At 44.5% G+C, this 14,492-nt stretch overlaps 2 protein-coding genes across 2 annotated transcripts in view; one reads left to right on the top strand and one right to left on the bottom strand.

The window, feature by feature from the left end:
- Positions 1-14,492, bottom strand: part of dok6 (docking protein 6) — a gene marked incomplete at both ends in the record, with an annotated part of 666,878 nt that overhangs the window by 255,499 nt on the left and 396,887 nt on the right. The gene's annotated exons all lie outside the window — the stretch shown is intronic.
- rttn (rotatin) overlaps positions 1-14,492 on the top strand; it is a 213,431-nt gene that overhangs the window by 87,071 nt on the left and 111,868 nt on the right. The window contains exons 26-27 of the mRNA XM_084326661.1: positions 4,842-5,072; positions 7,849-7,999. Coding sequence (XP_084182787.1) covers positions 4,842-5,072; positions 7,849-7,999 — 382 coding nt within the window. The remainder of the gene's footprint in view (positions 1-4,841; positions 5,073-7,848; positions 8,000-14,492) is intronic.

Genomic DNA, 14,492 nt, shown 5'->3' with positions numbered 1-14,492 from the left:
AAAAAGTCTTACATTGAACCGACAGATCCCCTGAATAAAGAGGAGAGGGGAATACGTAGTATTGATTTGGGTATTTCGTATTTCTTTGCTGATTTATTACATTTACCGAGAAACATAGATGGACAGTGCATTGTTGCCGAGTCATTTGGAAGAGAAGAAGAAGAAAAAAAACTAGGGATGCCCGATCACGTTTTTTGCCACCGATACCGATCACCGATCGTCGTGAGCCATATCGGCCGATACCGATCGTTTTTGATGATTTTTTTATTTTTTTTAAATATATATATACATTTTTTTATATAAAATATATATATTATATAATTAGACTTGTACTTGTATTATCTGCGAGACATCGCCACCACGCAACAAGCTCCACTGTCTGTGTGTACTCGAGTAGCCTCCAGCTACTGCCAGGATTCTCCGGAGCTGCACCTGGACCCTATACTCGAGTAGCCTCGAGCTACGGCAAGGATTCTCCTGCGCTGCAGATGGTCCCTATTGATATAACGTTACTGTGCTTTGGTCATATCACATTCAACATGCCCTCAGCTCGAATACGCGTCGAATCAGTGTTATAAGACATTGATATCAGGAGCTGTAGCTACTGCTAGCCGGATATATAACGTTAATATTTAGTATATTTTAGTTCAATGGGACATTTAGTTTTGAACAGTGAACTAACTTGCGCTAACGAGAGCTAACAGAGTATCATACACGTCTCTACTAGACTATTGCTGGAGCATTTGTTGATATCAGGAGCTATCGGTAGCTAGCCGGCTAGATACCGTTCGGTTAGACAATGCCTCATCATGTATTAAACTAAAAGTGAATAGTTGACTGGGTCATTTTGTAACGTTAGCTCAGGGAGACGCCGTCCTCCCGTCCCACTAGACTAGACCCGTGTTTACATGCGTGCGGGAGGGGCTGGAGGGATGAGCAGACGCCGCACCACCCGGTGTCTGAGACAGAACTGAGACAGAGAGTAAGATCGGTTTTGACGATCGGCGAAAATAAAGCATTATCACCGATCACCGATCGCATATTTATACTGATTATCGGCCGATAACGATCGGTGGCCGATCGATCGGGGCATCCCTAAAAAAAACCTATTACTATAATAAGGCAACAGATCCTGATTTGATTTGATTTGAAACCTATTTATACCCGAATAGGGACATTGAGGTTTCAGCACAGGACTGTTTAGTTCAAACAGTTCTGAATACATATAAAAGGGATCAAATACATTTGCCTAAATAAGACAAAAACACAAGTAAAAGAGTAAATCAAAAAGATTAAATTAAGAACACTGAGGTAGGAAGGTTTGTGATCATGTTCTTAAATTAAAACTGTTATATACTGAGGTAGGGAGGTTTGTGATCATGTTTTAAATTAAAAACAGTTACATCCTGAGGTAGGGAGGTTTGGGATCATGTTCTTATGTATTGATAGAGTATTGATTTTTAGTGTGAGTTGATCATTCCTGGTTGATCATTCCAATCAAAACAAAAGGCAGACTTAACAAGTTTAGACTGAACTTGTGGGACCTTAAGTGTAAAGCCAATCATTTGAGCGGGTCAGATAAGGTCCACAATTCCATTCTAGCATCATTGTGATATATGGTATGGTATATATGGCAATTTTCCATCAATGCCCTTAAAGATAAATGGATACCAATGCCTGTTTCACCTCTCTGATAGAGAAGACCAACCCACCTCATCATACAGGATGCAGTTATGAGTGCTGTAATTATCGCCAGTAATGAATCTTAGAGCAGAATGATAGACCGTGTCTAGGGGTAAAAGATTGGAAGGGGCAGCGTTTCTATAAATTGCATCACCATAATCCAAAACCGACATAAATACTGCTTCAATAATCCTCTTCAAGTCAAAGGTCAGCTGGATTTGTTTCTAAAATAACCCAATTTTCTTTGTCTTGGTTTGCTAGCAAGACTGGCTATGTGGGATTTAAGAGTACATTTCTCATTGAGCCAAATGCCAAGATATTTATATTCAGATCCTGACACTGAGAGACCGGCTCCTATCCATCTCGCTGGTGTTTGCTGGCGTCTCCTCCAGCCCGGTGTCGAGAGGCTGGGCGTCTGTGCTTCATGCGTCTTCATTTGCCTCTAATGTGACCTAACGCAAACGGATGAGAGCGCCTCGCGCGACGAACGTGTCTTCTTTCCGGGGGGCTAGTTAAAACGAAGGAGTCCCAACCACGTGCTAGATGGATCGATCCGTCGACGTGCGCCTACTGTAGGATCCGCTCCTCGAGAGCGACTTTGCCTTAACTGTGACTGGCACGAAGATGGATTAGTAGTCTACAGGGAGATGTTGCAGTCGTGGGTACCGCCACTGAGTATTGTTTATTTTTTATTTATTATTCTACCTGCTCAGGCTACAGGGTGAGGATTTTGCTTGCGTATACTTTTAGATTCAATTTGAGATTCTATTCAAATTTGGAAAGAAAAGAAGTTTGGCGTCCAACCACAGTACAAATGTAACAAGAACGTGCAATAGTAATACAATGTACAGGTGATTAAACTGGGTAAAAAATATATAATACTAATAATAATAATAATAACTCATTAGATTTATATAGCACCCAACCGTGGGCTGCACAGGCTCAATGGCTGCCATACACTGGCACCAGGCACACATCACACTACACAATGGCTGAACGGCTCAGGAGACAGGGATTGATATCAGCCAATTAAGGGGAAGGGATGATTAGGTGGCCTTGATGTCAGATACCTGATTGGGAATTTGGCCAGGAACGTCGGGGAACCCCCTACTCTTTGCGGTAAGCGCCTTGGGTTCTTTTAATGACCGAATTCAGTCAGGACCTTGGTTTAACGTCTCATCCGAAGGACGGCACTCGCAGCTGTACAGTGTCCCTATCACTGTAACAGGGGCATTGTTACTGACTAGTCCAGAGGACAGAGTGCCCCCTGCTGGACAACAATACCACTTTCCGACAACGGCCTTGACCGCAGCTCGAACCGGTGATCTTCCAATCATGAGTCTGGAGCTCTACTCATATAGCCACGCTGCCGGACTAATATAAATTAGTACTACTGAATATACTGCTAATCAGATGTATCTATAGAGTTGTAGTATTATTATACAGTGATACAGGTATAAATACACTATGGTAGTACAGTGCTGTAAGTCATACTGGCCAGCAGCGTAACTACTAAGAGTAGGTAAGGGATATGTACAGATATAGAAATAGTATCTACAGATATTTTGTAAAAAGGATTATATGCACAAACAGATGTGGATAGATATATATACGGTAAGAACAAATATATATTTTATATGGTATATACAGCATTGTACATGTATGATAGCATGTACATCATACAGTGTTATGGGTTATATGTAGGTGTATTGAGACAGTTATGGATATATATATATATATATATATATATATATATATATATATATATATATGGTAAATATATATACAGTATTTGTTGCACCATATACTAATTAATAAGAGGTTTTTGTTCCTTTGTTGTCAGCCAATGTTCTCCAACACCTGTGTGTAAAACAATTTCTAACATTGTACTTTGAAATCGATTTTGTATTTGAAAAATAGAATCCTTTGAAACACTCAAACACAATTTAAAAACAATTACAGATTGTGCTCTAAATGGACCCATGGACACTAGTCCACTTAATTTCATGTTGTTCCACGATTCAGGGGCGTAGGAGCCAAAAGCAGATCTACCAAGTTCAGTATAGACTCTAGGCACTTTTAAGTGTGAAGCCAATCATTTGTTTGTGTACCGTAGGCCGGGTCTAGTGGCCCATTCCAATAATAAGGTAATGTCATTTGGACAATTCTCCAATTTTGGCTTCATCCCGCTGCACAATTCCATCAAACCTGTGTCTCTTCCAGTCTCATTTTCATAGTGTTTCTTTGTTATTGTTGTCATTGTTTTCTGATGTTGCTGCTTGCTGCTACTGCAGCTATGATTCATGTCGATCTGTGGATTCTTGGATCTAAACAGCGGTCTAATGATTACCCAGAATCCCTTGTCCCACGCGGAGGAGGAAACACCGCAGACTTGTCATCATCGCTCCAGGCCTCTTCTGATCAAACATCCGTTTGATGTGAACGGGATTGTCGCTGTGCTCCCCTGGGTTGTGACTAATTTGACATGTCTTGTCACCACAGAAGAAGAATCGTTAAGGGACCTGAATTATCTGAATTCCAACGTCTGGCTCTTCACTCTCAATGAGGGCCAGTGTGGAAGGGATGCATGTCAGGCAGAGGAGATACTAACATACAGCCTGATCCAATATATCAGAAACATAAGAGAACCTACATACTTGTACACAGAGACACTGTAACACACGCAAATGATAGACATCATTATGATACGAGACATGCTTTTACAAAACGCTTTACGTCACCCTTAACCTAAAACCAATGCTCTAAAGAAAACTAATGTATAGAACTATGTCATACTAGAACAGACTATTTAACCTAGGTTACAAGTAAGATCAGTTTTAAAAATAAATTAAGAACAGCAATTATTCAGAAATAAATCAGGTTGGACTATATATGATGTGATATTCTCTGAAGCTGTGGTGCTTAACTATACGTTAAAATGTTATTCTGGTGAGAGAACTTCCCATATCATCTTTTTATTATAATTGAATTTAATAGTTTTTATTAATAATTGTAACTGAGTGAATGTACATCATGTGATGGCTATATTTTATTTTGTCTTGTGTGGAGGCCAGGAAGAATAGTTGTTTCTAAGGAAATCCTAAATAAACATGAACATAACATTTCTATCAATCTTACATTTTATTTCCTCTTCCCAGATTCCACGAGGACCTGAGTCTGTCGGAGGCCCAGGTCGTGACCCTGCGGGCGTCCTACCTCCCCACCGGCCTGCAGGACTGCATCCAGGCCATCGTCATGGCAGCGGGCCACGGATCCGTGACCTCTGCCCTCTCCAGGCTCCGCCTCTACCTGTTGATTGACAGACTGGCCCTCGCTCGCGGCTGCAGGGACATCCTCCGCTCCCTCACCTGGCAGCGTGCTGTTACCAGGTAAGTCTGCCACTAATAATCCCTTTTTTTTTGCCTTTCTATATTTTTCTCCCATTCCCCAATTTAGTCGTTATGACAATTCCCTTCCTGGTCGTGTCACGCATTGCCCTACTGTTGACCTAGATTATCACATGCTGCCCTACTGTCCTTCTGGCGAGGGTGTAGACTACCACATGCTGCCCTACTACTGTTGGTCTGGGGAGGGTGTAGACTACCACATGCTGCCCTACTGTCCTTCTGGCGAGGGTGTAGACTACCACATGCTGCCCTACTACTGTTGGTCTGGGGAGGGTGTAGACTACCACATGCTGCCCTACTGTTGGTCTGGGGAGGGTGTAGACTACCACATGCTGCCCTACTGTTGGTCTGAGGAGGGTGTAGACTACCACATGCTGCCCTACTGTTGGTCTGAGGAGGGTGTAGACTACCACATGCTGCCCTACTACTGTTGGTCTGGCGAGGGTGTAGACTACCACATGCTGCCCTACTACTGTTGGTCTGGGGAGGGTGTAGACTACCACATGCTGCCCTACTGTTGGTCTGGGGAGGGTGTAGACTACCACATGCTGCCCTACTGTTGGTCTGAGGAGGGTGTAGACTACCACATGCTGCCCTACTGTTGGTCTGAGGAGGGTGTAGACTACCACATGCTGCCCTACTACTGTTGGTCTGGGGCGTAGACTATCACATGCTGCCCTACTGTCGGTCTGGGGCGTAGACTATCACATGCCTCCTCTGATACATGTGGAGTCACCAGCCAGGTAAAAAAGAAATGTCTTTGAGACAAAATTATATTTGCATAAACTATCATTTAAAAAAAGAACATTTCTCTAACCGTTGTTGTACATTTCTGATTATAAATGACGCCTCCAGAAGTTTTACATTTTGTATTTATCATGCATCATAGAGAAATTATCTGTCCACAGCAGACTGCAAAAGCTCATCAAAGAAATGCTTTTAAGACCGTCATGGCAGCCATTACCACCTTTTACTACTGTGTCGTCTCCAACTCACAGAGGAACGCTACTCACTCAACTATTCATGATCTAGTTGTTCCCTTTTAAAAATAAAAAATACCAAAAGTCCTGCAAATGAGCACAGTAGAGCCTTTAAACAGCCATTCGGTGCCATCTATCCATCCAGATAGTTTTGGTGTGATTTGCCTAGTTTTGGAAATATCTGCCGTACAGACGTCTGCCGTCGCTCCACTACAAAGCAGCCGAACGGCACTCGGTTGGGGATGTTCAAAACACCAAAAGAAAAAGTGTACATAGGAACTCTTTCTGCTTTTTTAGTTTTTCAAACGTATTTCTTTCAGTGCTTTGAGCGCCACACGCAGAGTGCCGTTCAGCTCCATTGTAGTGGAGTGACAGAGGCATTTCCAAAAATAGGTACCGGTAAATGGTGCATTTATATAGCAGCTTTTGTCCAAAGCGCTTTACAACTTGTGCCTCACATTCACCCCCATTCACTCACACATTCACACACCGGCGGCGGAGGCGACCATGCAAGGTGCCAACCTGCTCATCAGGAGCATTTATGGGTTAAGTGTCTTGCTCAAGGAGTCTGGGGGGAGTCTGAATGGAACCGGGAACCTTTACAAGACGACCACTCTACCTCCCGAGTCACTGTCGCCTTTAAGTAGGATGTAGCGATACCGCTTTTTCCACTGCCGATGGAGTCCTAAACGTTCAGTATTCAGTGCTGCCGGGAGGAGCCAAAATCGACACCTGAGCCACTGTCGCAAATCACACAGAAACCATGTGGATGGATGGACAGCACTCTGGATACAGGGGGAAATGTGTTCTCTTTGAGGAGAGAGTGGAGAACTGCACAGAATGACAAGTCTCTCATGACCTTCTAAAACACTTGCTGTAGGAGCGGGAAGCAGTTCATGGTGTAAGTGTGGCATTTATTTTTCTCATGCTACTTGATAGAGTGACTGCATGGTGCTGTACAGTGTGACAGACTTTGTTGTTTTCTCTGCTACTCACAGTATTAAAGCCTCCCCAGAGAAACGTGAGATGTTTTTTCCTTTTGGTTTTGCTTCACAAAAAAGGTTGAAATTGTGAGGCTTCTGACCAACACCGATCTCTTATGAATTAAAGGGGCGGTTCACCGCAAATAAAAACAAAACATGTTTTTCCTCTTACCCGGAGTGCTATCTACTGTAGCCATCCAGATGGTTTTGGTGTGATTTGCAATTGAGATTGAATGGGCATTGGGTTTGTGGAGCCCCCCCCTCCCCCGGGACGCCCCTTTTCTGCTGCTCTGAAGCAAGTTCTCCATGTCAAGGATCCCCCTAACACCATGCACCTAAGACATCTGTTTTTATACATGGTTTAGTTCCATAACTGTTTGTCTATAATACTGTAAATGGAAAATGGTGCATTTATATAGCAGCTTTTATCCAAAGTGCTTTACAATTTCTGTTCCTCATATTTACACATTGACTCACACATTCACACACCGATGGCAGAGGCGCCAATGCAAGGTGCCAACCTGCTCATCGGGAGCAATTAGGGGTTAAGTGTCTTGCTCAAGTACACTTCGACCCGCTGCCCGGGAGGAGCGGGAATCAAACCGGGAACCTTCTGATTACCAGACAACCGCTCTAGCTCCTGAGCCACTGTTGCCCCAACTACTGGGGGGTTAATATAACTGAGAGTGAGACCTTACGATCAGAACAGTCTCTGTTCTTCTACATTATTTCACCGTGCTAACTTTTAGTGAAGAAGAACCAACCACGCCCCCTCCTTCTCCTTCTCCCGTGCAGGTTCCTCCAGGTGCGCCCAGCCTGTGTGGAGGACGAGAGGCTGCTCGTGGACATCGTGGCGTTCCTGAACGCCCACTTCAGACAGGCGCACACTCAGCCTGAATCAGAGGATGAAGACCTGCGCTGGATACTGGAGCTGCTCCTCAACCAGGTATGGACTGGCTCTACAGGTATATTTCATTGGTATTTATATTCAGCGTAGGGGCGTGTAAGGTTAACTGGGACAGGGTTAGTTGTGGTGTGAAGCTGGGACAGTTATTTGTGGTGTGAAGCTGGGACAGTTATTTGTGGTGTGAAGCTGGGACAGGGTTATTTGTGGTGTGAAGCTGGGACAGGGTTATTTGTGGTGTGAAGCTGGGACAGGGTTATTTGTGGTGTGAAGCTGGAACAGGGTTATTTGTGGTGTGAAGCTGGGACAGGGTTATTTGTGGTGTGAAGCTGTGACAGGGTTATTTGTGGTGTGAAGCTGGAACAGGGTTATTTGTGGTGTGAAGCTGTGACAGGGTTATTTGTGGTGTGAAGCTGGAACAGGGTTATTTGTGGTGTGAAGCTGGAACAGGGTTATTTGTGGTGTGAAGCTGGGACAGTGGGACAGGGTTATTTGTAGGGGTGGGAATCGCCAGTTTCATCATGATACGATACGATATCGATTCTTTGGACAACGATACGATATTTGCCGATATCACAAAGTCTCTCACGATACAATACGATACGATTAGATTCAGGTGCCTGCGATCGATATGAGATGATATCATATGCCCATTTAACACAATCAGTAACATTTAGATCAACAAAAAAAAGGTAATGAAAATATCATTTGACATTTGTATTTTTGAGCTCTTCCAGACATTTAAAGGAAAATCAATCTATTGTTTTTAATACAAATAGACCTCCTGTTCACTGTAAAGTGCCACGTTTTTATATATTGAGCTTTAGACTTTAAGCTACATTTTTTGGAACTCAAAACTCACAACCTCCCTCTCCCAAACCGTTCCTACAACAATTTGTTGATGTTGCATGATCATGTATAGGCCTACATTTATTATGTATTATATTGTTTATGTTTAAATAACATTTAAACATCAAACTCCTCTGACCTCATCTGGTCTTTCCAAAGACGCGCGCACACACACACACACAGAAAGGGAGAATGCTATGCTGTAACGTCTACACACACGGAGCTACTGCTGTTGTTCTTGGGCGGATATGAGACTCGCCACAGGATTTTCAAAATAAGAGTATCGATATGAATCGATCTTATTACATTGCATCGATCCGATTCGATTGTTGATAATTACATCGATGTATCGATCTGGATCGATGTATCGTCCCACCCCTAGTTATTTGTGGTGTGAAGCTTGGACAGTGGAACAGGGTTATTTGTGGTGTGAAGCTGGGGCAGGGTTATTTGTGGTGGTGTGAAGCTGGGACAGGGTTATTTGTGGTGTGAAGCGGGGACAAGCAACATACACCCTCAAGCAGTGGTTAGGACAGAGACATTTTCACAAATAAACCGTTGTGTGGGAAATACTGTTATAATCAGCCTCTCTCCTTCTGTTCGCGTCTGAAACCTTATAAATTGCAACCTGTACGATTTTCTTATAATTTCGAACGAGGACCATGCAGAAGGATTTTGTTAGGGACCAAAATATTTGGAATCGATCCAGTATTGAGCAATCTAGGTTCAGCCAGCGGCCACAAATCAGGCCACCATATCATATAAAAAAATACCAGAGTAATCCTTTAACCTCTTAACACATTGCGTGCCACGCTCCTTCCGGGAAGTGCATAGGCCATGCCACCCATTAACACCATGTAAATGCCCACCTTGTTTGTAGAGCTAAACCTATATTTTATATTATAGCTATGGATCTAATAACGCATCGATTGTCAGTGGGTTTCTTCCGGTCAACGTGCAAAAAACAGATAATTTTTTCATCAATACATTTCCGTTTTATACCGTGGTGAATATGAGTATAGTTGTAGAGTGATCTTGAGTCTCAGGGAACTCCGTCAAACAGCCCTTTGTGAAACTAAACACGTTGCCATTTCTCGCCTGATTATCGAATCATCCTGAAATCAACGCTAGATTATTGGTATTGTGTTTCATCATGCATGCATGAAAGGGGACGGGGGAAAACCGGCCCTTCGTGCTTTGATCGCAGCCAATGGCACACACACATACACACACACACACACACACACACACACACACACACACACACACACACACACACACACACACACACACACACACACACACACGCTATGATCGCGGCGAAAGAATCATCGGATCAACGCAAGATTGGTAACATATAGTCCTTACCTCGTCTATGATGTACTGCAAAAAGAATAATCCAATTATCTGATCGCCATTCCAAATACTGGTCGCGGTAGTGTGTCCCGCGTTTAACGGGTGAGCGGTGGAGCCTCGTCGATGCATCGTTATGAGCGCTTGCCTTGTTGGAGTGTTTAGACCCCGCCTGCACGCTGCAGCTCGGCCAGGAAAACAAACCACATCGTTTCAAATGGAGTGCAATAGCGGCCGCAAGGCGTTAGGTGGCGGTATCGCACCGTTGCGGTCTCAGACAGAGTGCAACACAGTCGTACACCATAGCAGGCTGAATTATGAATGGAAATAGCGAATAAAAGAAATAACGATCATAATAAACAAGTATACTCGTTGTTGGCGGCCAACGATTGGCGGGCTATAACGAGTTAACACGTTTTTGGCGCAGAAACGGTTAAGCATCGGGCAAAACTGGGTTTTTTTTGTTTTTGACGATTGCATACCCAAAATAATTTGTGATTTATTAAACTTTATACTTATAGCACATGCATGAGTCTGGTCTCTTTTGAAAGGTAACATTCTGAAGTTTCTTACACAATAAAGAAAAATCACTGACTATGAAATAGAGTAATCAGAGGCTCTCGTCAAAACAATGGGCTTCTTTGTCTTCTTGTGTCATCTTCCCCCACTGTCAGCGCCCGTCTGAGATTGCTTTCGGAGCAGACGCTCCTTGGCTACAACGGTGGTCAATCAGTTTCACTATCAGCGGTGACTGGTCAGTTCAGGACACGTTCACAACCGGAAGTGGTCACTCGTCAGAACGGCTTGTCAAATGACGCTCGCCGGATGTTTTGTCTTGTAACTCGAGAATGGAATCACGCAATAGGTTGAGTGTGGTGACGATCGAATAGCGGCAAATTCAACTTTCCAACAATGTATTGGTTGATCGGCGAGAATGCAGCCGAGAGCTGAGAGCAAAGTGCAGCGACGTGCGCGCAAGTCCGTGACGGACCACCGTTGTGCCATCCGATGCTTAAGAGGTTAAGAACCTTTTAGTATCTGGACCTTAGGAGCTCGATTTGACTCCTGCCATCTCCTAGGCTACGTTCACACTGCAAGCCTTTGGGGCTCAATTCTGATTTATTGCTCAGATCTTTTATTTTTTTGGCTGTTCACATTCTTATTATTATCCTTTATTATTATCCTTTTTCCTCAGATTTTCTCCCATCCCAATGTTAGTCGTTATGCCAATTCCCAATCCCCTTCCTGGTCGCTGCGCACTTACCCCCCACAGTCGGTCTGGGAGAGTGGAGGCTATCACGTGCTTCCTCCGACACACGTCTAGCCAATCAACCGCTTTTTTTCACCTGGCAGCGCGGACTCTCACTGAGAGGGTGTAACATGTGGAAGGATCACACTACCCCCCTTAGATCCTATCCGCGCTGAGCAGGCGCCCCGACCGAACTGTAGGAGTCGCTGTTTACAACGACCCAGACCCACCCCGCCAGCCCCACCCTCTAATACAGCCAATTGTATTAGTGTGAACGGCCAGCCAAGCTGGTGACAACGCCGGAGCTGTGAGCTGGATTCGAACAGGCGAATCCAGCATCTCCGGTGTTGGTGACGAACGCAATCTCCGCTACGCCACCTGACCGCCCTCACATTATTATTTTTAAACGTGGCCAATATCGGATTCCAGTGTGAACTGGTCGCGTCTACCTTAATGATAAGCAAGCAGTGCAAAAATGCGGAAGCATTCGTCACCGCACGCCACTACGGTAAAGCGCCTTTCTTTTCAGGCCCGCTTTGGGAGCTGTCGCGCGGAAATAGGCTGTCTATTGCCATTCTCTTTGACAAACTCTAACCTTAACCAGCTCCTTAACAGCGCCTAAACTTAACCGTTCTAACCTTAACCAACTCCGAAACAATGCCTAACCTTAACCTTAACCTTAACCATGCCTAACCTTAACCATAGAAAGAATATTGCCATTCTCTTTGACAAACTCTAACCTTAACCAGCTCCTTAACAGCGCCTAAACTTAACCGTTCTAACCTTAACCAACTCCGAAACAATGCCTAACCTTAACCTTAACCTTAACCATGCCTAACCTTAACCGGCGAAAGAATACACGTTAAAAAAAAAATCACGTTAAAAAAAATATATTTTATGGGATTCGAACTCGCCAGCAAACGAGCTGTAGGATCCACAGCCATGCAGTGTTGCCAATTGAGCTATTTCTCGATACTGAATAAGGGGCGGTGACTTATATATATTGAGCTCCGCTCGTGTCGAACCAAGGCGGGATCTCATGCGCATGCGCGGGCACCTCGCGCGAGCACGCCGGCGCACGCACGCACCTGAGCGCTGGGCGGCGGAAAATGAAAGGCGCATTACCGCACGCCACTACGGTAGAATGCTTCCGCATTCTTGCACTGCTTGCTTATCATTAAGGAACAGGCGAACTGGTCACGCTCCTGAACTGATCCGACTACTGCAACGCACTGCTCACTGGCCTCCCGGCCACTGCCACTAAGCCTCTTCAACTCATTCAGAACGCAGCGGCCCGCCTGATCTCAAACCTACCGAAGTTGGCCCATGTCACCCCACTTCTTAGGGACCTGCACTGGCTCCCCATTGCTGCACGAATCCGCTTCAAGGCCCTCGACCTGGCATACCGTGCGGCAAAGGGAACCGCTCCCGCCTACCTCCGGTCAATGGTCTCTAACTACACACCCGCAAGACCCCTACGCTCTGCATCTTCTGGCCGCCTCAGACCAACTCCTATCCAAGCTCCGGGAGGGTCATCAAAGAGAAGTCGCCTATTCTCAGTCCTTGCCCCACAATGGTGGAATGAACTACCCACCCCAGTTAGGACAGCCGAAACCCGTCCAATCTTTCGCCGTCGACTAAAGACGCACTTCTTCAACCATTATCTAAAAAAAAAAAAAAAAACGAACCCTAACTAACCTTACTGTCATGCACTTGTCCTAATAAACTAACCTACACTGTAGCACTCAACACTTTATGAACATTGTTACTCTGATAGAGTTGTGCCCTTCCTGATGACTTGTCGTACAGAACTTGTATGTCGCTTTGGATAAAAGCGTCAGCTAAATGACTAAATGTAAATGCATGCGCAAATTAATCAGATCCCATGTGATTTGTGCTGTTCACGCTGTTGTGAAAGCCCCCCCAGATCTTATCAGATTTGAGTCGCTTTTGCCTGCAGTGTGAACGTAGCGTAAGACTAAACATTGTACGGTAGTGTCAGCCGTGTGCTTCCCTGTGTGTAAAAGCATTTCAGGTCTTTGCATATCTATTACAGTAGCTAGTAATACACTGAGGTTATATGTATTTAGGTGGAGGTATGGATATATCACACACGTCATACAAGACAAACAACATTAGCGTCTCATTATAACAGGAAGCAGAGTATCTCAGTGCAGCGCCTCCAACCTGCGGCTGGTTGATGAGTTCTCCAGCACTCATAGTCAGCAGGGCTCCTCGTAGTTTGGGAGAGATACGTTTTTAGGATTTAATCAGCCTCACCTTGGCTTCATTGTTAATGTGTGCATAAACAAGCCCCCCCTCCCCGGAGGCTGGCACAGACTCCTAATAGAATGCCTGGCAGGTTAGAGCGGCTCTCCTCTGTAATTACTGAACTGCTTCAGGAACATCTGTCTCTGCTCCGTGTGCAGCAGAGAGGAATGTTGATACCAGTGTTTTTGTAGTTTTGTAGGTGTTTTTTTTTCACAGGATGAAATGAGTGCCGCTGAGCAGGAGACACACACACACAGACATGCACACACACACACATTACATGCACATACATACACACACACACACACACACACATACATGCACACACACACACACACATACTCACACACACACATACACACAGACATGCATACACACATACACATACACATGCATGCACACATACACATACACATGCATGCACACATACACATACACACATAAACACAGAAATGCACACACACACACACACACATGCATGCACATGCACACACATACATGCACACACACACATTAGACACATACATGCACACACACACAGGCATGCACACACATACACACAGAACACAACATATATGTGATATATTTTGGCCTCTGATGGTGTGCACGGTGTAGCTTAGAAACCATGGGAAGTGATTATGTTCAATTGTTGTTTTTGTAGTCTTATAATCCCGTAAGGGATGGGTCGTCGGACATGACACGAAAATAAAATGTCATTAATTCACAGACACACACACACATACATGCACTCACACACACACACACACACACACACACACACACACGCACACATGCACACACACACACACATGC

This window comes from Notolepis coatsorum, assembly GCF_963971535.1.
Source record: "Notolepis coatsorum genome assembly, chromosome: 12".
Taxonomy (NCBI): domain Eukaryota; kingdom Metazoa; phylum Chordata; class Actinopteri; order Aulopiformes; family Paralepididae; genus Notolepis; species Notolepis coatsorum.
Note: the sequence above shows the minus strand (reverse complement) of the source record. Positions and strands in the feature narration are given on the sequence as shown.